The sequence below is a fragment of the Taudactylus pleione genome, unplaced genomic scaffold (assembly GCF_031769625.1).
Source record: "Taudactylus pleione unplaced genomic scaffold, aTauple2 ptg000629l, whole genome shotgun sequence".
Classification (NCBI taxonomy): Eukaryota; Metazoa; Chordata; class Amphibia; order Anura; family Myobatrachidae; genus Taudactylus; species Taudactylus pleione.
In genome coordinates this window covers 2,160,198-2,185,982 of record NW_028285031.1, presented here as the reverse complement: position 1 = coordinate 2,185,982, position 25,785 = coordinate 2,160,198, and the positions used below count along the sequence as shown (strand labels likewise).

Below are 25,785 nucleotides of genomic sequence, written 5' to 3'. Positions count from 1 at the left end.
AATGTGTGAGATTGATGTTGGATTGCGACAAGCACAAAAATAGAAAAATGGGCAAACCACAGGGGTGAGAGAACTCTTGGCATCAGAGGACTTAAAAGTCAACCACGAGACCCAGTTTTCGCCTCTTCTGAGCTAAAACCTTTTGCAGAGTGGAGATGCCAATGATGTTTCCAAACAGGTGAAAGTAGTTTGTACACAGCTTATTTATGTTTGAGAACAGCATCTCAGAACATCACTACTTCATCCCTGATAAGCTCTTACTACATGTGACATATCCATCAGTAGGAAGCCACTGAATACCAGTCAAGATCCAACATCCTAGATCTTTGAAGCTGTGCAAGCTGCTATGTCAAATATATAGCAGATATTCTATATATAGTTATAGTCAATGGTTTTTGCCAACTTTTTCTGCTCATATATACCAGGAGCCGATATTTTATATATACAATACAAGGATACAGGCACAAACTTTCAGCACAAAGACCATGTTTAAATATCTCTGAAACACTGCAATAATAAGTATGTTATAAACTCCCTTGTAGAAGAAATATGAGGTCAGATGGGAACCTACACCGACAATTTATAATGTGGGACCTGCTATAATTTGTTTATAATTAGAAGATTATGACTTCCTTCTTTTTGGCCCAGTAACCTCCCCCCCCACCACCCATCTATCCTTAGTTGTTTTTAATCAGAGCAGCATGAGTATCACCAATAGAAAGCTTATTTCCCAGGTTGTGAGTAAGGTAAGTCCCACATAATGATATTATAAATTGCTAGTGAGTTTCCCTGAAATCAGTCCCCGTGCTGTGCTACATGGGCACCCAGTCTGATCACAGTGTGCTCTAAGAACCACGTGTTTATTCTAGAAGTGTTTTTATAAAAAACCATATTACTGCAGTGTGTAAATAATGTTTAAATAGGGTGAAGTGCTTAATGTGAGCACAGGCATCTGCGTTTTTGCATTGTTTCTTATACTTTCGGTCGCAGCAGTGCAGCACTTTTTAATACAGGGTGGTATCACTGGCTACTGGCCCCAAAGTTTATTTCTATAACTTTTAAAGTAATTGACATAATTTAGTGAAATGTGAGACAGAAATACCTTGGTCTATGAGAAACATGAGGAAGTCATAGCAAGTGTGGAAAGTGTTCGCCATTAGTATCCAGGCCGGCAGTTCACTCACGCATGCGCGAAGTAAGGGCCAGCTGTTCACCACCATAGTCCACAGCACAGTGCAAAATTCACATAGGGGAGCCACACCAACTGCCAGTGAGGATATAACTGGTGAGGGTGGCAGTTGGTGTGGTTGCCCTATTTGAATTCTGGGCTATGCTGCAGCCCCACTTCTGGAACGTCAATTACTTTTAAAAGTAAAAAATCCAAATAGGGGGTCATGCATTGTGTCGTCTATATAATTAAGCTAAGTGGTGATAAAAATGACAAAAATACATTGGTGCATGTGTGTGCACATTGGACATAATGTGGCCGGCGCGCTCCAGTCAAATGTAGCTAGCAGTCGTGAGGGGGAAAAAAACAAAAACTTAAAATAAAGCTAATGTATGGTTCAACAGGGCTTATATAGTTGCAGTCCTGCTGGCAGCCAGCAGTCTGGGTTCTCTGTGGACACGGAGAGTGGCTGCAGTGTTTGGGAGTGTGTGGTCTCGGTCAGAGCCTCATACAGTCAAACAATCACTGGGCGTATGTTGGCAAGGAAAGCTAAGCCTACAACTGTTTGCTGCCTGCTTCAGGGGACAAGCCAGCATATTGGGATACTGGCGAGGGCTCACCAATAATAGAGTGGTCTTTTAAAAGGGAACCAGAAGTGGCTGTAGGGAGAGGTCACTTCTGATCTCATGGCACCAGGTGATCACTGACCGATAGATGAACCTTGTACCCCAATTATGTCTGCTTCTGTACACAGAGCTTGTACCCTGGTAATGTAGCTCACTGTTGTACACAGAGCTTGTACCTCGGTAATGTAGCTCACTGTTGTACACAGAGCTTGTACCCCGGTAATGTAGCTCACTGCTGTACACAGAGCTTGTACCACGGTAATGTAGCTCACTGCTGTACACAAAGCTTGTACCCCGGTAATGTAACTCACTGCTGTACACAGAGCTTGTACCCTGGTAATGTAGCTCACTGCTGTACACAAAGCTTGTACCCCGGTAATGTAGCTCACTGCTGTACACAGAGCTTGTACCCTGGTAATGTAGCTCACTGCTGTACACAGAGCTTGTACCCCGGTAATGTAGCTCACTGCTGTACACAAAGCTTGTACCCCGGTAATGTAGCTCACTGCTGTACACAAAGCTTGTACCCCGGTAATGTAGCTCACTGCTGTACACAGAGCTTGTACCCCGGTAATGTAGCTCACTGTTGTACACAGAGCTTGTACCCCGGTAATGTAGCTCACTGCTGTACACAGAGCTTGTACCACGGTAATGTAGCTCACTGCTGTACACAGAGCTTGTACCCCGGTAATGTAGCTCACTGCTGTACACAGAGCTTGTACCCCGGTAATGTAGCTCACTGCTGTACACAGAGCTTGTACCCCGGTAATGTAACTCACTGCTGTACACAGAGCTTGTACCCCGGTAATGTAGCTCACTGCTGTACACAGAGCTTGTACCCCAGTAATGTAGCTCACTACTGTACACAGAGCTTGTACCCCGGTAATGTAGCTCACTGCTGTACACAGAGCTTGTACCCCGGTAATGTAGCTCACTGCTGTACACAAAGCCTGCACTAGAATGTTATGCAGTGAGTGCATGAAAGAGAGAGAAGAGGCAGGGAGAGAGATTAAATAACCCAGTCTTCACCGAGCGCATCAGCTAGTTGCAATATATGCACTGGAAGGACAGCACTACTGTAACTTACCCGTACCCATTCAGTACCAATCATTCTCAATACAGAGAAGTCACTAATAATTTTAAAATATCTAAGTTTAATGCAAACACATTTAAAATATAACACAAAATATATAGCCATATGTCAAATATTAATCACTTCCCAGCGTCCATCGTATGCACTCGATTCCTTAATGCGGGTTGTTAAATCTCCATCAGTTTATATGGTTACTGAAGGTCCATTGATCCTCTGTTTTGGGAGTCCTTGATCTCTTTCCTTTTTGAGGTGCCTCGTGTTGATAAGGAAAAAAAAAGTCCGGCCTTTAGACAGTCTTTTATCTGTTGCTTTTGTTCTTAGGCTTTTCAGAGCAGCTTAACGCATTTCGTTGCCACTATGATTTCATCAGAGGCATGTTGATTTTGAGCTCTAGAGTGCTTTTTCTTTTATATCTGTTCACCAGTGATGATTTTTTATTCATTCTTTTTCCTCTGGGATTCTGTGTGTGTAAATGTGACTTGTCCATTCTCATATATTTAAAAAATTAAAATAATGTATACATTGTTTAAAGACAAATAATAAAACCCTCCAGGACTGCTGTTATACTTACTCTGTTGGGTTCCCCTCTTTACTGCTTACCCCCGGCTGTGAAATTGTCCCACCTGCAATGGGACTCAGTACATGTGTTTGAGTGTGTGTGTGTGTGTGTGTATATAAATATATATACATATATGTGTATATATATATATATATATATATATACACACACAATTATATATACACACACACTGAAGTGCCACAAGTCATGGGATAGATGCCTAGTATCGTGTCGAAGCCCCACTAGCCCGGCAAAGTGCAGCAAGTCGACATGGCATCAATTCCACAAGTGGACAAAAGACCATTGGAGAGAGAAACCATGCCGTCTGGATAACTTCCCATGGCTCCCTGATATTTGTAGGTGCAGGATCTTGGGGGTGAATGGACCTCTCCACCACGTCCAATAAATGCTCAGTTGGGTTACGTTCAGGCGAGTATGGTGGCTACACCAATCGTCGCAACTCTCCAGAATGCTCCTCAAACCAATTCTGGACAATTTCAGACCAATGACTTGGTACATTTTCCTGTTTGAATATTCCATCGTTGTAGGGGTACATGAAGTCCATGAAGGGCTGCAAATAGTCAACAAGCAATGTAACATAGTGATTGCCAGTCAATGACCTCTTTAGGTGGACCAGCGGATCCAACCCATGCCACATGAACACACCCCACAACATTATGGAGCCACCAGCAGCCTGCACAGTGCCTTTTTGACAACTGGGGTCCATGGCCTCATGTGGTCTGCTCCACACCCGAACCCTATTACGGTTCCGAAACAACTGGAACCGTGACTCATCGGACTACACCACATGTTGCCAGTCCTGCAGGGTCCAATAAGCGACATCACGAGCCCAATGTGAGGCACAATGTCCGGTGTCGTAGGGGCACTCGGGTGGGTCTTTTGCTCTCATATCCCATGGAAGCTAAAGAATGCTGCACTGACCAGCTGGATATGCGTTTGGTACTGCCTGCATTGAATGTGGTTGTGAATTGAGCTAGTGTCGCTTGTCTGTTACCACGGACAATTATGGGCAGATGCCGCTGGTCAGGATTATTAATCACCCATGATTGGCCACTGCACTGTCCACGGTGGGTGGTCATGCTTGCCATGAGATATGCCCGATACACATGCAACACCGTAGAACGAGGAACATTGAATGTCCTCACAACTTCGGAAATGGAATGTCGTCTTGCCATAAGCAGGCTAGCCGGTGTGCAAACTGACTTACGAGATGTCAGATTACAATTGATACAGGTCTGGGCATTTCCAAGACGTCTCAGCACGGTGACGCCACCTACCATTACCTTTACATACTGCTATCCCATGACTACTGGAATAAGGCGAAGATTTCTCCACATTTTGTATTGGTTTTAACTACACTGAAAAATAAAGTCCACGTGATTGAATCTAGATGTACATTGGTACCGCTGATTTGAAATCAGGTGTTAGTGAAATTATCTCTTTTAAATCCTGCTAATTAAGTGAAAAGCTTGTCACAGCGTGTCACTGGGATCACTGTGAAAGGTCCTTGGTAACAGTGCTGTGTGCCATGTTCTGAGTAATGTTTGTAATCCTAAATATTGCTGCCCTTCTATTCTAGAAACACTGTGACCGACAAAAGGCAAACCTGAGGATCCGCTTTAAACCTTCTCTCTTCCAACACGTAGGGACCCACTCCTCTCTGGCTGGCAAAATCCAGAAATTAAAGGTATGGGGAAACACAAGACTATAGTTACAGTATAAGACTGACTCTGGAATTATGTGGTGCAGGGTTCCAGTCCTGCAGCGTTTGCTTTATTTATTTTAATATTTACTTTCCTGAGACCACATCTAGCTGTACCGTACAAACATTAAAGGAATGAAAATTTGCGCTCAGGAGAAAGGTGTTGTCTCTCCTAGCAACCAACCAGGTGCAGGCTTGTGTCATTTGTTCATTCTGTTATGCAACATTAGTATAAGAGAAAAAAGTTATTTTATTTTTTTTATGTATAGGGCAAACATTTTATGCTGCGCTGCGTGATCAGAGTAAGACGTTCTCTATATAGGTACAAAAACACATGAACACTATTTAGCAAGTTTTGGACTGTGGGAAGAGGGATGCAGTCAGGAAGCCGACAGTCGCAATGCCGACCACCGGCTTCCCGACTGTCTAATCCCGACAGGGAGCCCGATGTCCGGCATACCGAACGAAGGTAAGCCGGGTGGCGCGCGGGGGGGGGGGGGGGGAGGGTTAGGTTTCAGGGCTTCTGGGGGGACTTAAAGTTAGGCACTCCCCTGGGAGGGATAGCGTTAGGCTAGGGGAAGGGGGGGTTAGGGTTTAGGCACCCCCCACCGGGAGACTTAGGTTTAGGCTGTGGGAAAGGGGGGGTTTGGTTTAGGCACTTACAGGGGGGATTAAGGTTAGGCACTAGGGGGGGAGGTAAGGTTTGTTGGGGGGGAGTCGGTTAGGAATAGGTAAAATACTTACCTTGTCGGGTTCTCCTCCGTCTGCGTGCGACCGAGTCCCTGAATCTGTATACAAAGTGCTACAATGTAGCGGCCGCAGCTTTTTTCATTCCAAATTCCGCTGTGCTTTATATACAGACTCAGGCGCACACGTGTCACTTATCAGATGAATCGGCACAGTCTGCTGGTGCGTCCTAGTCACATCGCAGAGCGATTTAGATGCATTTTGGCAAAAACAAGACAGACGTTAGTAGAGTTGCGCAGAATCTTGAGGCTCGCTCACGTCAGGCAAGTCGCGCTGCCTGGTGGAGTATTGAGGCTAGATGTATGAGGACACATCTGTATAGGATTAACAAATTCTAGTGATTGCCTTAAAAAATGTAAATAAAAAATATGTATAATTATTAAATATTTACACAGTGTTGATATTGATATACTGTATACAACGATGTTTATCCAATAACTATTTTATCACGTATTATATTGTCCTTTTATAACCATTTTTTATTTTGGTATAATTCTTGAAAACCATAGTTCTATTTTCCATTTAATTGACTACACCTAATTACAGATTGTAATTACTAATTGTACCATAGAGTGCAAATAACAATACTGAAGGTAGAACAATAGGCAAATTATTCATGTAACAATAGAAAATGCAGAATATAGTATCACAGTATATAATGATCATGCTGCAGACAATATGAACTGCACCCACAATACATATCAACATAGAAGACAAGAGCATCATTTATAATTATTCAACAATTAGTTTTTTTTTTATTTCATAATTATCTGTGTCTTCTGTCTGTTAATGATTATAAAAGCAAAAATAAACTAGTAATAAAAAGGAAAGAGGGGTGGGAAGGCAGTGCAGGGGAATATACAGGCCCCCTAGGGAGCGGCTACTATCCTATATATTGAACATCAAATTAATTATACTTGAATAGGGTCATCTTCTAAGAATAAACTGGTTTCATACCAACACGTATGTCGAAAGCATGATTTGACTTGCAATTGCGTGACAGTCGGTAGAATATATATATATATATGTATATATATATATATATATGTATATGTCTTTCCAATAATTTAAAAAGAAAATTGAACTCGAGCAACCTTATGCAGCGAGGCACCCAGCCAATCCATTTTAAGTAAAAAAAATTACAGCTTTTCCAGAAAAAGGGATAAACTAGGAGGGTTGGGATGAATCCAATGAATCCATTACTGGAGGATCACTTATTTTGCAGCAGCGGAGATAATAAGCTGGAGCTTCCTACTACCCTTGGTATATCTAAACCAGGGATGGGGAACCTCCTGCCTGGGGGCCTTATAAGGCCCTCGGTATCATTTGGTCTGGCCCTCAGAGCATTTTTCTGCTAGCCTCATCTGGCTAGCAGGGTACCTAGAATGGCACACTGCAACTAGATTCTATGCAGCAGTGCCACCTGGAGCGTCCTTAGGATGCTTCAGACAGTCACACCGCTGCCCTACAGAGCTCCCCAGGATGCTCTAGGCATTGCTATAATAACCAGCGATTGTGGCCCCGCCCCCATGTGACATCATGCGGAGAGGGCATGGCCTAAACCAGGCCCGCAAATAATGTTATATATATCAAAATGGCCCTCGGCAACAAAAAGGTTCCCCATCCCTGATCTAAACCCTGGAGACGTCACTCCAAGGATGGCCCATTCAGGTGTCATCGGGAGATAATTAAGAAGATGGTCAATAGCAAATGTTTTAATTTGCACCCAAATCCTATTAATGAATGGGCAATGCCATGCATAATGATAGTGAAGCATCCACACCAGGCACATTAAGGACAGGACGAATGAGGATGTAAGCCCATCAAACTACATCTGGAAGGGGATAGATAACCTCTATAAAACAATTGGAAATGCATTTCTTTATACATAGCTGCTGGTAAGGTCTTACTCGTATAAAGTAATTGAGTCACAAGTATATTTTCCTCTAGATGGGGAAATTGAGAAACCCATATGCCTACATTTGTCATAATAAGGAACAAGCAAAGTAGTGAATAGAACATTCTTTAACCACTAACCGGCTAATATTTTTCCCAAAAGTCGTATAGAAATTGTCTTTTTTTATGATTGAATTATGCCAAGATCATATATTTATAACTTATCTAACACAAGTTTAAAAATACAAATAAAAAAAATTGTGTGTGTGAAACACATAACATTTATATTGATTTTTAACATCGGTTATTGATCTATCGGACCATCGATGATCAGACTTTCACGACTTTACATTTCTCTGGTATAGACTGGAGGTCTGAGGGTTGTTCATTTACCTTTCCCCACGGCCGCTCCTCTCTGCAGCTGCCGGGAGGGTGGTCCTGCTGGGCTCCCCGATCAGCAGTGATTGGCAGCACGGCAGACCCTGGGGGAGGGTGCAGGAATGCAGAGGGTCCGGGAGGTCCGTCTGCCATTGGCGGCTGCTGAAAGTTTATATTCCGCCAGCTACCCACTGTGCGTTTGTGACTGGTCGCATTGTTTGGTAACGCACATCCTGGAGTAGTCGCAAACAATGCGATAATGCCTGGTAAGTAGTTAAAAAGAAAACATTGGTAATAGTAACACTACTCCCATTAATTGTTGTCCATTATTATGAATGAGCATTTAGCACTTTTACAAGTTATCTTTGGTTCTATGGCACCAGGCAATAGCTTTTAGTGCTATTCTGTTGCTCTTCGTATATGTATATATTTAGTTTTTAGTCCATCTTGTACCATAAAGTATATGTTGGTTCTGTTTTATTTAGGACAAAGATTTTGGAAAACAAGCTCTGCGTAAGGAACATGTGAATCCGGCAGCTGAGGTCAGCACCAGCTTAAAAATGTACCAGCATTTCACCCTGGAGAAGGCGTACCTGAGAGAAGACTTCTTCTGGGCATTCACGCCAACCGCAGGAGACTTTATACGCTTTAGGTTCTTCAAGCCTTTGCGAGTGGAAAGGTCTGTTAATAGTAATACAGTGAGCTTCTTAGTAACCAGTATGCAATACAAAGTGGGTTTTAGTAATGCATATGCAATAATGACTATGCTGGGAGTCATCTCTTGGCTCTTATTGACAAAGGGAGACTGGCATACAATTCTCTATTTTTGCTATCCAGCCTCTATGTATAAGGCATATTTAGCAAAAACCTAATTACTGTCTTGCATGTACTTTTGCCATCAAATAATCCTTTTGTAATTTTAACAAATGCTTTCCATTGTGCCAGTTTTACCATCAGTACTGTTGACCTTGCATTACTCATGGGTATAACTAAACCGTGCCAAGTCTAGCTGAGAATTATGGGGATTTCATTGCCAGTGGCTTGGCAGGTCGAAAAATGTGTTTTATTTATAGTCCTTTAAATTGTACCACATTGTGCATAAAGGGACCCACAAAAGGATTTTTTGCTCACAATGAGATTATAATATTAGATTAGGTGTTTGAAAAATGGTGATCACACAGAAATTGAAAACAATTGTATTGCTATATGGAAGAGATAAAGTGGAGAGAGAGAAAGTACCAGCCAATCAGCTCCTAACTGTCATTTCTCAAACACAACCTTGGAAAGTGACAGATAGGAGTTGATTTTTTGGTACTTTCTCTCTCTCCTTGGCTTAGTACATCTCACTCAAGGGGAAAATGTACTAAGCTCTGGAAAGTGATAAATTGGAGAGTGATTAACTACCAACCAATCCGCTCCTAACTGTCATTTTTTAAACACAGCCTGTAACATGACAGTTAGGAGCTGAGTGGTTGGTGCTTTATCACTCTCCTATTTATCACTTTCCAGAGCTTAGTACATCTGCCCCAGAGTATGACTAGGATGAAAACACAAATAGAAAATGCTGAAAGCGGGAGATGTGACCAGCTGTGTAAGTGTTCCTCCCTTCCCCGGCAAGTAACAGGAGCAGGTGCGCCAAATATAATATGGGGGGGCAGGGGTGTGGTTTCACTGTGACCACAAAAGATGCTCAAAAACACTGTACACAATTCATGCACATTACAGTAAATGACGCAAATGTGTAGGCGAGAAGTACCCAAGTCGCATGAAGCCTGTGAAAAGCAAATTGATCGAGATGCAATTCTAACATTTTTTACTTTTTTTTTTTTTACATTTTTAATATTTTTGCAAGTACACACTAATAAATATATCCACAGCCGTCCCACACAAAGCAGAGAACACACTTGCTTTTTTTTTTTAATAACGAGTGTTCAGCACACTGCTTTAAGATCGCAGCTGCAGCAGGGTTACTATATTTGCATAATTGTGTGTGACTTAAATGCATTCATCGAAGCAGACGCTTCGGCCTCATCCGCTTACAATGTGCCAGGGTTTGACTGTACCCACATGTCCTTTTAGGTTTCCATCTTGGGTGCATTTTGCGTGGACACATCCTTCACTGTACTTTGGTCCTTTCTACATACCCCCTTCAACCCTCGTCCCGGCACCCTTGACACTGTACTTAGGACAGCCCCTTTGGTAGCTCCTCCTTTCCCTTGTTTGCCAGTCTGGATTGCAGTTGGCATGAAAGAGACGCGAAGGTGCACTTACAAAAAAAAAAAAAAAAAGAAACCAGCAAGTTTCAACCAGAAACAAATATCTGCAAATTGCATTTATGTCCAACTCTGAATCCTGTCTAAGTATAAAACATTAATTAAAAAGCCCAATGATGATTTCATTTTCTTAGTCATTAAAAACGGCAGATATAATGTGCGCCCTTATCATACGGTAAGCAATTAAGAGATGCTCATCTGTAGCAGGCAGTTTTCACAGACGGAGATCATTTTGGAAAGTGTCAAAATAGGCAGCAGAATCATTTGTGAATTAAACAGAGGCAGAATGTGGCGTCTCCTTCTCCACAGGGTCCTAGTTAATAGGAAAGTATGAGATAATACATTTTCATGCCAGGGACCTATAGCCATCTCTGGAACTTGGTTCCTGATCTTTTTTTCCTCCCATAGGTATTTTTTCCGGAGTGGGAACATTGAGCACCCCGAGGACAAGCTGTACAACACCACAGTGGAGATCTTGCCTTTTGATGTAAGTACATAGGGAAATTATGATTGGAAACATTAATAAGTGGATGGCGCGGAAGCAGTTAATCTGTAGCACTTTCATTTCACAATGATGCTCAGCTAGGAGGGATATATTTTTATTAAAGGCTCTCCTAGCGTACATAGGACTGGCCTGGTTGGACTTAGGCCCATGCTATCTCTTTCTGCAGGCGGAGAGGAGCACAAGGAGCTGTAATGAGAGCAATGGTTGTTGCCTGATCAGTGCTACCTCAGAGGCTTTAAGTGAGGGCGGGAAAGTTGGTGCGTCGCTCACTGCTTTTAGCCTGATTTAGCTTAATGTATAGAGTAGGAGGATGCATATGAACAGACGTATGACTAACAGTCACATGCTATTTTTTGCCTATGACATATTACACAATCATTAGACGTAAGATTCTCTATAGTGCAAGATGTTTTTCTTAAAATACTTCCCATCTGGTAATGTGCTAAATCCTGTCACTTGCGTATGTGTCTCACGGTGTATGGATTTAGCACTCCTGCAACGCCATGTATTAATATATCTGTCTGCCGGAAGCAAGAGAGTCACTCGGTGGTGCCAGTATTCTCTCCCCCTCATTGGGATCCATTTTATTAATAAATAACACCACGTGATACATGGGCAGCTACTTTGTGGAAGACCTTACTTTCTATGTCCTTCTCGTCTCTCACTAACCCAAGTGCTTACACTTTTGTGACCACAACCTGCATGTCCATTCAGGAAATGGTATGAAATCAATGTCATACTAAAATACAGGTAAGAAATGTCACCAGCTCTGACGGACAGATTGATTGAGCCTGGGCATGCTACATAGGTGGAGCAGTGGTGTATCTATAATGGCCGCCCTGCTCCGAGAGCAGACCCCACGGTGTGCCGTGCAGCAGGCAACCCCCTCATGTAATATGCCGAAGGCATCATTTTTTGGGTGATATCTTCATTTTGGGGCAGGGTGGGGTCAGCATAAGGACCGGTATTTCAGGCATTGTAGTCTCACTTTGGGCCTCCCACTCACACCAATGTTCTGCAGCCATTTTGAAGTTGGTGGATAAGAACTGTCACCACTTTAGGTGTTGGTGCAGCATTAGTGGCAGCGTTAGGCATTGCAGTGAAGAGTGTCTTGGACATGCCAGTTTCTTAGGACTTGGTTCTCTGGGGAAAGTTAGTGTTTACCTGGGCATAACTGTTAAATATGTAACTTCTAACTTTTTTTTTAACATTTATTTGTTGAATATATACATGTTTGACACTTTCTTTTAGAAAAGGAGAGGCAGATGTTTGCAGCTCTGCAATATAGCAACATCTGGGTATAATGTATCATTTAAACTGAGATAAGAATTCAGGCATTCAGGCAGAGGCATAGAAGGGGCTCCGTGCGATCATGCAGGACTCGCTCTGCACATTCGCAGAACGGGACCTACGCATGCGCAGATTCTCGATGATCAGGAATCAGCCCCTGAGGCAGAGAAGTGACATGCACATGTTTAAAGGCAAAAAGTCTTTGTCCTTGATTCAGAGCCGGATTCTCTGACAGAGCGCTCGCTCGGAATCAGGACCGTCCTTCTTAATTTTTAGAGCGGCGTCCTGGCTGCTCGTATAGCTGTGGGTGACCACCCACAGCTATAGCGAGCGGCCAGGAAGATGGTCGCGATGGTCAAGACCATCGCGACCATCGGGCTTGCGACAAGACTCTTGTGGTAGGGTCTCGTTGCCGCAAGCCCTGGAGTGCTTTCGGCTCTATCACAAGTGATGTCAGTGGGGCTGGCCCCAGACGGTAGGCGTTCCCATGGAAACGCCTCCGTCTGGGCAGCCACGCCCCCTTTGGTACGAGACCCGGAGCGACGGCTTGGCCGTCGCTATCAGAGTCTCGCGCATGCGCACGATGGAGCCGGCTCCGTTGTGCGCATGCGCACTGGGCTACCATCAACCCGCTTGCAAGCGGGTCTGAATCAGGCCCTTTTTTCAAAGTTTCAGTTCACGAACTGAGGATCTCCCAAATATTACACAAGGTTGGCCAGTCTTGGCCGGCATGGCTAGTGCCACACTAATGATTCTGTACATTCCTTTTTTTTTTTTTTTTTAATGCTGAGAACTGCGCTGTCCCTGCCTGCAGCTCTCAGCATTGGGCATCTGTCCACAGGAACTACTCCATGCCCCAGCCCCAATCCTGTCCCCTTCCAGCCGTGGTAATAGGTTATTGTGCATGCGCAAGTCGAAAGTTTTGATGGTGGAACCCAGCCATCATTTGATGGTGGGCTTCCGATGTCCATCCCTAATGTGAAGGTGTCTCCTTGCTTAGAGACTACTGTAGAACAACTAATGCCAGGACTCAAAATACATTTTATCTGCCAGGGATCATCAACATGAAATTTCTGTTCTGATGACGACAATTACATATTTAAAAATCAATTTTAGTTGATGTGTTGGAGACAGATCTAACCTTCTAAAGAGAGGAGCAGTGAGCAAATTGAGAAATTACCCAGAGCAAAGTTATTCTATAAAATGATAGGTAGAAGCTGACTACTTCTCTACTATTTAAAAGGCTTGATAGATATCTATCTATCTATCTGCCTGTCTGTCTGTCTGTGTTTCAAAAGAGAAGCCTATGGATAAGATCATCATGTATGCTTTTTGTTACTCCGTGTTTGAGCAGGATGGGTGAAATATAATTCCAGGTGCACAGGTTGCGCATCTAATTCTAATGCTGGGTGCACTCCATATGATGGTGCGATGCGCTGTAACAATACATCGCTTGCGCTGTACACACTGCGCAACTTGGCGTGATGTATCATTACATTCTGCATGTACCGTGCAGGACAGCAGATGGGACGTTGCGATGATTGACCACCGGGAATGATGGATTGGACGTATACACTATTGATGTGTACACTATATCATTACGATCTGCCTCGGGACGATATATAGTGCGATACATCGTATAGTGTGTAACCAGTTTAAGTCCAAATGATACGCTCTGGTCTTTTTCTGTTGGCATGCCGGCATATGTTGTTACTACAGTTATTGTGTCGTATGGACTAATACATTGCATAAGTCAACAGAAAACGGCTAGTATGGATTCTGATTTATAAATGTAGTAATTGTGTACAAAATGACTCTTCCTACAAGTGGAAATGAGTGTGCTCTTTGGGAAAAGTACAAGGCGTTAGATGTGAAGTTTGGAGGATGTAGAGGACTATTCGCGTTGACCCAACATGATGAATATTAGCAAAATATTAGCTATGTCTTCTCAATTTAGAGAAGCAAAGCCTTTATCCTGGCGAACCTACTGGTAAAAGGATTTATCTCTATTTGATAAATATATACCCCTCAGTGACAAAGTAGTGTGTACTGGGGATAAATCACTGGGGTAGTGAGTGACACAGTAGTGTGTACTGGGGATAAATCACTGGGGTAGTGAGTGACACAGTAGTGTGTACTGGGGATAAATCACTGGGGTAGTGAGTGACACAGTAGTGTGTATTGGTGATAAATCACATTGCGGAACTGAGATGACAGTACTGTGTAACACAGATAAATCATTTGGGAATAGTGTGTACCAGAGATTATATTACTTGGTGAAGTGAGTGACACTGTATTATAAATTGGGGATAAATCACAGTATTATAAATTGGGGATAAATCACTTGGGGCAGTACTGCCTTCGGGGAGCTTTCCTTTGGTGATCTCAGCAATGCAGTATCGTACCTTAGCGATATACAGATTTGGAAGAAGAATGCTCTGTACATCAGTGCTCACCGAATCTCAGTCAGGTCGTTTTGAGGCACAGACGGCTCTCAATAAAGCATACACCAATATTTCCGTTTGCTATCATTTCAGTTGTAAATCTCTGATAGGTGAAGAAATGAATTGCCTGTCTTCCCAGTTTACATGGCAGTATTTTCCAGCTAACGGCTTCCTGCGATGTGCCTGGGACGTATAAAGAATAGTAATAAAAAAATACACTAAGATATATCTTGTTTTGTAGAGGACTGAAGTTATCTGAGGATCTGTAATATCCAGATAAATTGCCCTTTGTTACATTTCAGATGATTATTTCTGCTATACTTTATCAACCTTAAACTGTTCTTTTACTTCAGCAGATTCCTTTATAAATGAGGTAACAGTACCATCTTGTGGTGTGAGAGGCTATGTTTTATGACCATAGACACAATTCGGGTGCTGATTATTATCCATATTCGGTATCTATAAAGTTATATCAGGTTACGCATTGCTTGGCCTTTTGGCGGTATCCTAGCTGTTACCCACACATAGAGAAAGCAGCCATTTTGTGAGCTTAATTACTATTCAGCCATGCAGTTCAGTACATCACCAAGACACGAGGGAAAAAGGGAAATTGAAAAGTTATGTGCGGTAACATCCAGTACCAGTCAAAAGTTTGAACACACCTTCTCATTCAATGGTTTTTGTTTATTTAAAATATTTTCAACATAGTAGATTAATAGTGAAGACATCAAAACTATGAAAGAACACATGGAATTATGTTGTAAACAAAAGTGTTATGATGCCCATCCACTAGGAGATTATACCTAGCGATGGAGAGATAACGATGGTCGATATCGCTCCATCGCTTGGTAATTGCCCGCAAATCGGGCAGTAAAAGGTTAAAAACAACCAGCGATGCGCGCGCCCGCTGGTTGTTTTTAACATCAATCATCGCCCGAACATGACGGTCAACCTGACGACCGCCGTCAGGTTGCCATGTTCGGGGATGATTGATCTGCATACACTGAACGTCTGAACGTTCAGTGTATGCAGTTCACCCCGCGGGAGACGACGGCGTCATAATCGTGCCGTCATCCCCCGCATCGTTAAATGGATGGGCAGCATTAAAGCAAATCAAAATATGTTTTATATTTTAGATTCCTCAAAGTAGCCCCCTTTTGCTTTGATGACAGCTTTGCACACTCTTGGCATTCTCTCAATCAGCTTCATGAGGTAGTCTCCTGGGCATTCGGTATGGAATGCTGGCTGCCGCATGACCTGTAGTTCGAATCCCGGCTGCGGCAGCCCGACAAAACAGCAGAGCCCGGCAGCGGAAGACCGACAGCGCTGGAAATCCCGATCGTCTAAAGGTAAGTATAAACTATTCTATTCCCACCCCCTAACCCTCCTTAGGGGTGCCTAACCCTAACCTCCCCCCAAGTGAATAACCCTAACCTCCCCCCTCTAAGTGCCTAACCCTAACCCCCCTTCCCCGCTGCCTAAACCTAAATCCCAGGGGGGGTGCATAACCCTAAGACCCAGGGGGGGTGCCTAACCCTAAGACCCAGGGGGGGTTGCCTCACCGTCCGGGGGGGGGGGGGGGTGCCTCACCCTCCCGAGGGGGGGGGTTGCCTAACCCTAAGACCCAGGGGGGGTTGCCTCACCCTCCGGGGGGGGGGGGGGGTGGCTCACCCTCTTGGGGGGGGGGGGGTGGCTCACCCTCTTGGGGGGGGGGGTGCCTCACCCTCTTGGGGGGGGGGTGCCTCACCCTCTTGGGGGGGGGGTGCCTCACCCTCCCGGGGGGGGGTGCCTCACCCTCCCGGGGGGGGGGGTGCCTCACCCTCCCGGGGGGGGGGTGCCTCACCCTCCCGGGGGGGGTGCCTCACCCTCCCGGGGGGGGGGGGTGCCTCACCCTCCCGGGGGGGGGGGGGGGTGCCTCACCCTCCCGGGGGGGGGGGGTGCCTCACCCTCCCGGGGGGGGGGGGTGCCTCACCCTCCCGGGGGGGGGGGGGCTCACCCTCCCGGGGGGGGGGTGCCTAACCCTAAGTTCCCCCCGGGTGGCCTAAACCTAAGCGCCCCCCCCCCGCGCGGCTGTTCGCTTGCGGCGCCCGGTATCCCTTCGATCGGGATCCCGGGCTCCGGTATGCCGGCGTCGGGCAACTGACAGGCGTCTGGATTATAGATTTAACCCTAGCCCGGATTAAGGATTCTAGATGCCGGCGGTCGGGATTGCGACCGCTGGCATCTTAAACTTATCCCGTCTCCTGGACTGGTTTTGAATTAACAGGTGTGCCTTGTCAAGAGTCAATCTGTGAAATTACTTGCCTTCTTAATGTCTTTGAGACCATCAGTTGTGTTGTGCAGAGGTAGGGTTAGTACACAGTGGTCACTACTATTTGACTACTGTTGTAATCCATATTATGGCACCAACCACTCAACTCAAGAGAAACGACACTCCTTCATTACTTTAAGACATGAAGGTCAGTCGATACGGAAAACTTCAAGAACTTTGAATGTATCCTCAAGTGCAGTTGCAAAAACCATCAAATGCTATGATGAAACTGGCTCTCATGAGGACCGCCCCAGGAAAGAAAGACCAAAAGTTACCTCTGCTGCAGAGGATAAGTTCATTAGAGTTACCAACCTCAAAAACCACTACTTAACAGCACCTTAGATTAGAGAACACAAAGTCTTCACAGAGTTCAAGTAGCAGACAAATCTCAACATCAACTGTTCAGAGGAGACTGCGTAAATCAGACCTTCATGGTCATATTGCTGCGAAGAAGCCACTACTGAGGATGAACAACAAGAAGAGAATTGTTTGGGCCAAGAAACACAAGGAATGGACATTAGACCAGTGGAAATCTGTGCTTTGGTCTGATGAGTACAAATTTGAGATTTTTGGTTCCAACCGCCGTGTCTTTGTGAGAGGCAGAGAAGGTGAGCGGATGGTTTCTGCATGTGTGGTTCCCACTGTGAAGCATGAAGGAGGAGGTGTGATGGTGTGGGGGTGCTTTGCTGGTGACACTGTTGGTGATTTATTCAAAATTCAAATCACGCTTAACCAGCATGGCTACCACAGCGTTCTGCAGCGCTATGCCATCCCATCTGGTTTGCGCTTACTGGGACCATCATTTGTTTTTCAACAAGACAATGACCCCAAACACACCTCCAGGCTATGTAAGGTCTACTTGACCAAGAAGGAAAGTGATGGAGTGCTGCGTCAGATGACCTGGCCTCCACAATCACCCGACCTAAACCCAATTGAGCTGGTTTGGGATGAGTTGAACCGCAGAGTGAAGGAAAAGCAGCCAACAAGTGCTCGGCACTTCTGGGAACTCCTTCAAGACTGTTGGAAAACCATTCCAGGAGACTACCTCATGTAGCTGATTGAGAGAATGCCAAGAGTGTGCAAAGCTGTCATCCAAGCAAAAGGGGGCTACTTTGAGGAATCTAAAATATAAAACTTATTTTGATTTGTTTAATACTTTTTTGTTTACAACATAATTCCATATGTGTTCTTTCATAGTTTTGATGTCTTCAGTATTAATCTACCATGTTGAAAATAATTTAAATAAACAAAAACCATTGAATGAGAAGGTGTGTCCAAACTTTGTGACTTGTTTCCATATATAGTACCAGTCAAAAGTGTTTTATGTCACTGGTTCCTATGATTGGCTAAATATACTGTAGGGTTCAGTGCACAAAATGGCTGCCTTCACTCCGAAACATGCTTTGAATGATTCCATACATTAAAATTATTAGTGGCACTGCACATTAAAAGTACAATTAAAACCGCGCATCAATATAGGTATCTCCGCCTATAGCTGTTAACTCAACTCAACTCTGTGGATGGATCTCATGAATTTTTAGCACGCTTTGGAGCTGAGCATACACAACTTTGAGAGACAATGGGTCATTTAGAGTCGTGTGGTGTAGTGGGTGTAACCATGCGGAAACTGGTCAATTCCATGCAGTATAAATGTGTCGTTTGTGTGTCATGGGCATGTCGGGGGCCATTCAGAGTGGATTATACATAGTGTGCAGGCAGGGAGGCTCTGCGCGTGCCAAAGGCTGCCGCCCGTGGGTGGGGAAGGCACAGTGCAGGCTGCTGTACCCGGGTGCCGCTACAAGGGCACTGCGCATTTTGCCCCTTTAAATGCAGGCAGGATGCGGCACCCCTCTAAAACAGCCTAGTGGTTACATTGTAGAGTATATGTGCGTGTGGGTGGCATGGTCATGTTAACGGAACTGGGAGCCATTCACAGTTGCCTGTATGTAGAGATCCAGCTGATTACAGATGCTTCTCTTGCACCAAGGATGATGCAAATGTGCGCTGATGACGCTGACGGCTACTTCCACAAGCGCATGTGTTGGGGCAGTGCGGCCTTTTTCGAAATAAGCCTGATATGCACAGGGGCGTAACTAGGTATTTGAAGGCCCCATGTTTTTTTGTTAATTTTTCTCTTTTACATTTTGTTTACTTTTATTTTAAGTTCAAAGTTCTAATTAATTTGCCCCATGTTGGAGTCCCATGCCCCATGGTGGCAGGGTCTGTGCTTTTCCATTTGAGATGGATTGAATTCTATGGGTACACCACTGTATTGTTATGTCTTGTATTCATTATACTGTATTCAGTCTAATTCAAATTGTACCTTTACAACGGTGGTAATATTTTTTGCTGTATTTTTTTTCTTAGATCTTATGTTATGTGCTCTACCTACCGTGTATAATCTTCTCCTTAACAGTTGGTTTTTGCTTTGTCTTGTTCTTTGCAATACTGCATAAAAAAATAAAGGGGGTGCTTCTCTTCCTGCAACTGCATGTCCCTGCTTTGCCCATTATCAAACTTTTCAGTAAAAAAAAAATAATAAATTTTTGCCGAAGAGGGAGAGTGTTTACTTACCTCTCTGGCGAATCATACTCTCTCTCTCTTTTGGTCTCTGAATGGTGCTTGCAGTGAATCTGCGTACGTGCCGTTCAGAAACTCCCGTAGCATTATTGGAAAAAAAAAAAAACTTTTTTGTAAGCACAGTCCCTGGCTGCATATTCCTACAAGCTGTCAAGATCGATAGCTGCAGTTGTTGGAAAAGTCATTTTGATCACGTCCCTTCATTGCTACGTGCAGGGATGCGGTAACTGCAAATACCGCTACAGTAAGAATTACAGGTAATCTTATCCTTGACCAGTCTGGGAGCATACACAGGTTCAGTTTTCAGTAGTTTTAACACTATTCTGTGACCAAAAATAAGTCATGTGGCCTCTGTGCTAGCAGCTGTGTCATGTGATGTGAGGAGCTGTGTCATGTGATGTGAGGAGCTGTGTCATGTGATGTGAGGAGCTGTGTCATGTGATGTGAGGAGCTGTGTCATGTGATGTGAGGAGCTGTGTCATGTGATGTGAGGAGCTGTGTCATGTGATGTGAGGAGCTGTGTCATGTGCTAGCAGCTGTGTCATGTGATGTGAGGAGCTGTGTCATGTGATGTGAGGAGCTGTGTCATGTGATGTGAGGAGCTGTGTCGTGATGTGAGGAGCTGTCGTGATGTGAGGAGCTGTGTCATGTGATGTGAGGAGCTGTGTCATGTGATGTGAGGAGCTGTGTCATGTGATGTGAGGAGCTGTGTCATGTGCTAGCAGCTGTGTCATGTGATGTGAGGAGCTGTGTCGTGATGTGAGGAGCTGTCATGTGATGTGAGGAGCTGTCATGTGATGTGAGGAGCTGTGTCATGTGATGTGAGGAGCTGTGTCATGTGATGTGAGGAGCTGTGTCATGTGCTAGCAGCTGTGTGATGTGAGGAGCTGTGTCATGTGATGTGAGGAGCTGTGTCATGTGTGGAGCTAAATAATGTAAACCTACGAAAGTCTTGTATAAACTTCAACCCATCTGACATCTAGTTTTCCATTATAGAGATTTGTCACAGTCCTTCTCTGCGCGCCAGGTCCCGTGTGACACGGCTTGCGCTGAGCATCTTTTTGACTCTAATGTGCATCTTGGTCGCACATATTAAACAATTGGAAGCGAGAAAACCGCTTAACGAGATTGCACTGATTAATTTTTATATGCGGAACTGGTACATCTGTGTGCGATTAAGGGCTGTATTCAATTAAGTGATGTCATTTCGCCATGCGAAAAGTTTCCTCCGTATTCAATTCAGGAGAATTTTCACCGGTGCGGAAACTCATTGCAATGGAATCTGCGAAAAAGTTTCGCCTATGAATAGATGTCGAAAAAAAGTGCAGAATTGGGGTTTTGGGGTGCAAACCTCAGAAAACCCCCCCTGCACCCTTGGTACAGTCACCCAACGGTAAACAGCATCAAAAAAAGTTTAAAACATACTTTGTCACCCCAAAAAAGTACTTTCATTTTGGGGGCGAAAAAGTTCAAAGTTGGGGGACAAAATTAAAAACTAGCGAAATAGACTCCAGGGGAGCCCCAGGTGTTTTTAAGTTTGCAGGTGGTTGCGGCAGGTGAATTTTTAAAGTTTTTTAAAACTTCACATTAGCAACTTTAAAATATGCTAGCCCCCATTTTCGTGTACCCCAAACTTGCTGGGACTACTTATATTCTGCAAAAAACCTGCTAAATGCGATTCTTCACCACTTCTCCAAAGACGCTTATTAGCAGCTTTTGAAAGCATTTACGTTCCCCAAATACCTTCAGCAGGCCTATAGTGATCCCCAATGCCAGTACAACTTTTTGGGGGTGTCAGGCTGATTTCCCCAAATCTGACATCTGCTTGGGTTTCACCGGGTCACGTTTTTGCCGATTTCAAATTGAATACGGGGATAAGCGGGGACGCGCGCCATACTTCTTTGCAAGGAAAACCAGCGATGTCGGCGAAAAGTCCGGGACTTTTCGCACCTAATTGAATATGCCCCTTAATCTGAATCTATATACGAAGAGCTTCGGTGCAGCTGCTGCAGCTTTTTTTTCTTCTGCGACTTTCTACCTATATAAAACCGATTCCTGTGCAGTTAAAGTCGCAGCCCGGTGTCTCTGGTACAGATTGAGTGGTGTTTTGCTGCGTCTCCGGTGCTAACAAGCCACAAATATAAAGAAAAGGTTGGTGCAACGCTCGTTTCGGCTCACTCACGCCAAATGGCGCATTGAGGCTTGGTGTATGAGGACACATCTGTAGTACAGCTCCTGTGTTTTACATGTACCCTTTACACCCCTGTACTGGAACCTTGGACTCCCCTTACCAAATTCTTCAGGACTGACAACTTTTAATAGTATATTGTTTGCCCTTATTACAGAGCCTCCAATCAGACAAAGAAGCACTACAGGAAGGACGAGGAAAACCCTCTAAATACCACCGCACACCAGATGGGTACTTTCAAATAGGTGAGCTGCTGACAGTGTTTTACCTCTCTCTCTATATGTACTGTGTCCATTACCGTCTCTCTGCCATTATGTAACCTGGGTTGCTATGGACAACATCTCCACTTCCATAAACCCACACTTTAGTAAATATACCCCTAAGTTCCTATGACGCAGTTGCCCACATACTCTATCAGTGCATCATTCATTGGAGCGTATCAGCGCTTGTGTGACAATAACTAGAACTTGAACCCACTGCTGTGCCTAGACATATACACCCGATGGTTAAAATATGTGGGGCTATGTGTTTGTAACCTTGGCTGCAAAGCATTTTCTCAGACCGGTGGCCATATTGCGCTGGGCTGCCATTCCACAGTCAACACAAGCGGCCAGACCAATGGGGGCCCGTTAGTAGGGTCACTAGACAACTCCACACGCAGGCCAGCAGCAGTGACTTGTGGCCTGGCTCTCCTGTAAATGATTCCTGGGGCCACATGTTGAATATCTAGCCACTTCTAAAAGGACATGAGAATGACTCTGCGCATGTACAGTCTAACCACTTCAAGACAGAGATTTTACAAAGATAAGACAAATTGAAGCATTTTAATTTATAAATGGAAAATATAATGTATCTTGGAAACAACAATTAAATATCCTTATCGCTATCATTAGCTGGAAATGAAGCTGCACTAGTCAAATTAAAATATTATTCTCAATTAAAAATGCTGAAACTGAAACGAATCATTTGGTATTTCTTTTCCCAGTCTTTAGAATTATTAGCAATCCGGTAATAACTCTGACTGATTAACACTTAATTATGAGATAAATTGTTGAGCTATTTTTAACCCTGGTTTATTAGAAGCATGAAATAAAGTAACCGGTAATAATACTGTCAACACAAACTCTTGGAGATTGGATTTTTTTATTATGTGTTTTTATATATGGCGACAGTTTTGTTCTCCCACATTTCACTGTTTGGTTGTTGTGTCTTAATTAGGATCATTTAACAAGGGCATAGCAGAAGGAGAAGTGGATTCTTCATTTGGACCACTAGAGGCGCTGCGTCTCTCTATTCAGACAGATTCTCCTGTGTGGGTCATTTTGAGTGAGGTATGTTCAATTGGGGGAGAGAAATGCTTATTTACCAGCAACATAAAGAGCCATACAATAAAATAGATACACGAATTAATACTGATTTAAGGGGGTGATTTCATTGTTTTCTTTTAGGTGCACTAATTGATGGACGCCCAATGTAGCAATTCAATTGTTTTGGGCGCCCATTAATTATCACGCTTGTCGCACCCAGTTAGTACAGGTTTAGCTGCGTAAAATGGCTAAACCATCTAAAGTCCTGGGCTAGGGCGTCCAAACCACAGACTTTTCGCACATTTTTGCTTGCCACCTTTGGAGGGTGCGATCAGAAATGCCGTTTGAGCCGCTGTCGAAAACAATTGAATTGACCCCTCAGAGTTCTATTGAGAATAAACTTTTTCAAATTGAATGTTAAGTTTTACGTGTTAGAAGATGAATCTCACTGGAAGTTTACTGATGAAATAAAGGATCTTGTTACATATATTGCCTGTTCAAAGGGAACTTACATTCACAGCATGTTACATTCTCACATAGTTTTTTCTGTCTTTCTTTAAATAGCAAGTTAAGTACATGCATCTAGTTTTATTGCACTCCTACAAATCATTATCTCACTATCAAAATCTCTCTAGAGGTCAGGCAAGTATGGCTGCCAGTCCCACACACACACACACGCACAACTCTAAGCATGTCATGTATAGGCAGAGGGAGGGAGAAGGGGGGGGGGGGAATCTTACAGTGTAGACAGAGCTCAGATAAAGCATCTCTGTTCACTACTTCATGTGCTGTGTGACTACAGGCTGCCATGGTAGACAACACGTGACACTGTGGAAACTTTGCATTATTAATAGCAGGCTGAAGAAACAAACTAAAGAAAATGCAACAAGTATTCACCCACCTGTATTGCACATCCAGTGCCGTATCTCACAGTGACTCAAAAGTTGCTGACGAGGCAAAAAGCTGAAATAGCAGCACTGCTCTATGTGTACTGTTTTCAGGCTTTCAGCCACTTTCTCAGATCTATGAATATACTCTGTAGATTGCTTTGTTCTTCTTCCCTTTAAGACTGAAGCAAGAGATAGAGAAACTCTTAATTCTCCACAGTATTAAACTTCTAGGTTTACTCCATGTATATTGAACTGATATTCTTTAGGGTATTAAAGCGTTTGGGTCTTATGTAGCATCATTTGCATTAATGCCCTGAAAATTAACATTCTTTATCATGAGGCCTTCGATGGGATCCCTTCCCGGTGACGAACTCAGTAAGTAAAGTGATAGGTAACCCTAACACCTCACTTCAAGGTTCTGACCTAGACAGGTACCTGAGCATGCAACTGTACATCTGCAAAGCTAAATAGTTGCGATGGGTATCACACTCAGCATGAAACCATTGAGGAGGGATCAGAAGTTTCCTCTCCGGCTAGGCTGCTCCATAGAAGTAAGCCGACTAACGTCATCTTCAGATGGCTTTAGCCAGCGGACACAAGCGATGCTTTTCGGAAATTGTTTAATAGCCCCAGTAACGCCGTGCTCATAAAAGCTCCTGCTTTCTAGCCTTGCTAAATATGCACAATACGTTCTTAAATCTGCCTTAGATATCCGTTTCCCCATGTTTTAAGGACAGAATTAATTTAATAGCTCAGCAAGGCACAGACTTGGGGTATATTGAAAGGTACAATTGCTTCTTTTGGGCAAGACTATCTCTACATCATCAGACTATTTCTACAGCATTGTACGACAGGAACCACCCGAGAGGCAGATGTTCTTGCATTTAGAATACTAGAATACAATAATAATAATAGTGGGTTAGTTTGTTTTTGTGCTGTTTTTGTGTTACTCACATCTTTCTCTTATTCATTCATTCCCCCTAAACAGATATTTATTAAAAAAGCGGACTGATCCCTTTTGGACCAATTTGTCAATAGACTGGACTGATTCCTCCAGCTGCTCTGCCCTCGTCCCTCTCCTGTGGTGCTGCTATCACGGGAGCACTGCACATGGTCAGTATTGGACTGATTCCTCCAGCTGCTCTGCCCTCGTCCCTCTCCTGTGGTGCTGCTATCACGGGAGCACTGCACATGGTCAGTACTGGACTGATTCCTCCAGCTGCTCTGCCCTCGTCCCTCTCCTGTGGTGCTGCTATCACGGGAGCACTGCACATGGTCAGTATTGGACTGAAGGAGAACATTTTCCACGTTTCCCCAAGTGCAGCTGGGGAAGTGCTGAAGTGGTTACCGGCCATTCAGGATTACCCGAGAGGTAGAGAGGTAGCCTACTTCTCAGCACCTACTCTAACTATGATGATCCTGGCGGAGGCACCTTCTCAGTGACCTAATCGTACCCAGCCAGTGGCCCACTCCTTGAGGGCGGATTTTCTCAAGCAGTCCTCCTCTGTGGAAAGCACAATAGTAGAAAGAAGGACACCAAAGCATTGTTTTCTGCATTGGATATGTTTCATGTGCAGAAGAAATGAAGTGGGGGGGAGGGGTGGGGGTATACATGTATACAACATAATGCCTACTTTTCTGTTACCAACTCCTTCAGTGGCGTCTGGCTGTAGCGCTGTTCGGGCGCTTTCAGCACTGAAGTAGTTCAAAGGCCTTTATTTTTGTGTAATACTCGCTGTGGTCAAGTTAGACTACTTTGTTTTTATTTTGTTTATTTTAGAGAACCATGGTGTCACTTCAATCATAC

At 44.0% G+C, this 25,785-nt stretch overlaps 1 protein-coding gene across 1 annotated transcript in view; it reads left to right on the top strand.

Moving 5' to 3' along the window:
• The window catches only part of MGAT4B (alpha-1,3-mannosyl-glycoprotein 4-beta-N-acetylglucosaminyltransferase B), a 316,749-nt gene extending 291,176 nt beyond the window's left edge, over positions 1 to 25,573 (top strand). Inside the window, exons 10-15 of the mRNA XM_088454751.1 lie at positions 5,047 to 5,154; positions 8,676 to 8,869; positions 10,872 to 10,950; positions 21,939 to 22,026; positions 23,000 to 23,112; positions 24,967 to 25,573. Coding sequence (XP_088310877.1) covers positions 5,047 to 5,154; positions 8,676 to 8,869; positions 10,872 to 10,950; positions 21,939 to 22,026; positions 23,000 to 23,112; positions 24,967 to 24,990 — 606 coding nt within the window. The 3' untranslated portion in view covers positions 24,991 to 25,573. The remainder of the gene's footprint in view (positions 1 to 5,046; positions 5,155 to 8,675; positions 8,870 to 10,871; positions 10,951 to 21,938; positions 22,027 to 22,999; positions 23,113 to 24,966) is intronic.
• The last annotated feature ends 212 nt before the right edge of the window (positions 25,574 to 25,785 follow it).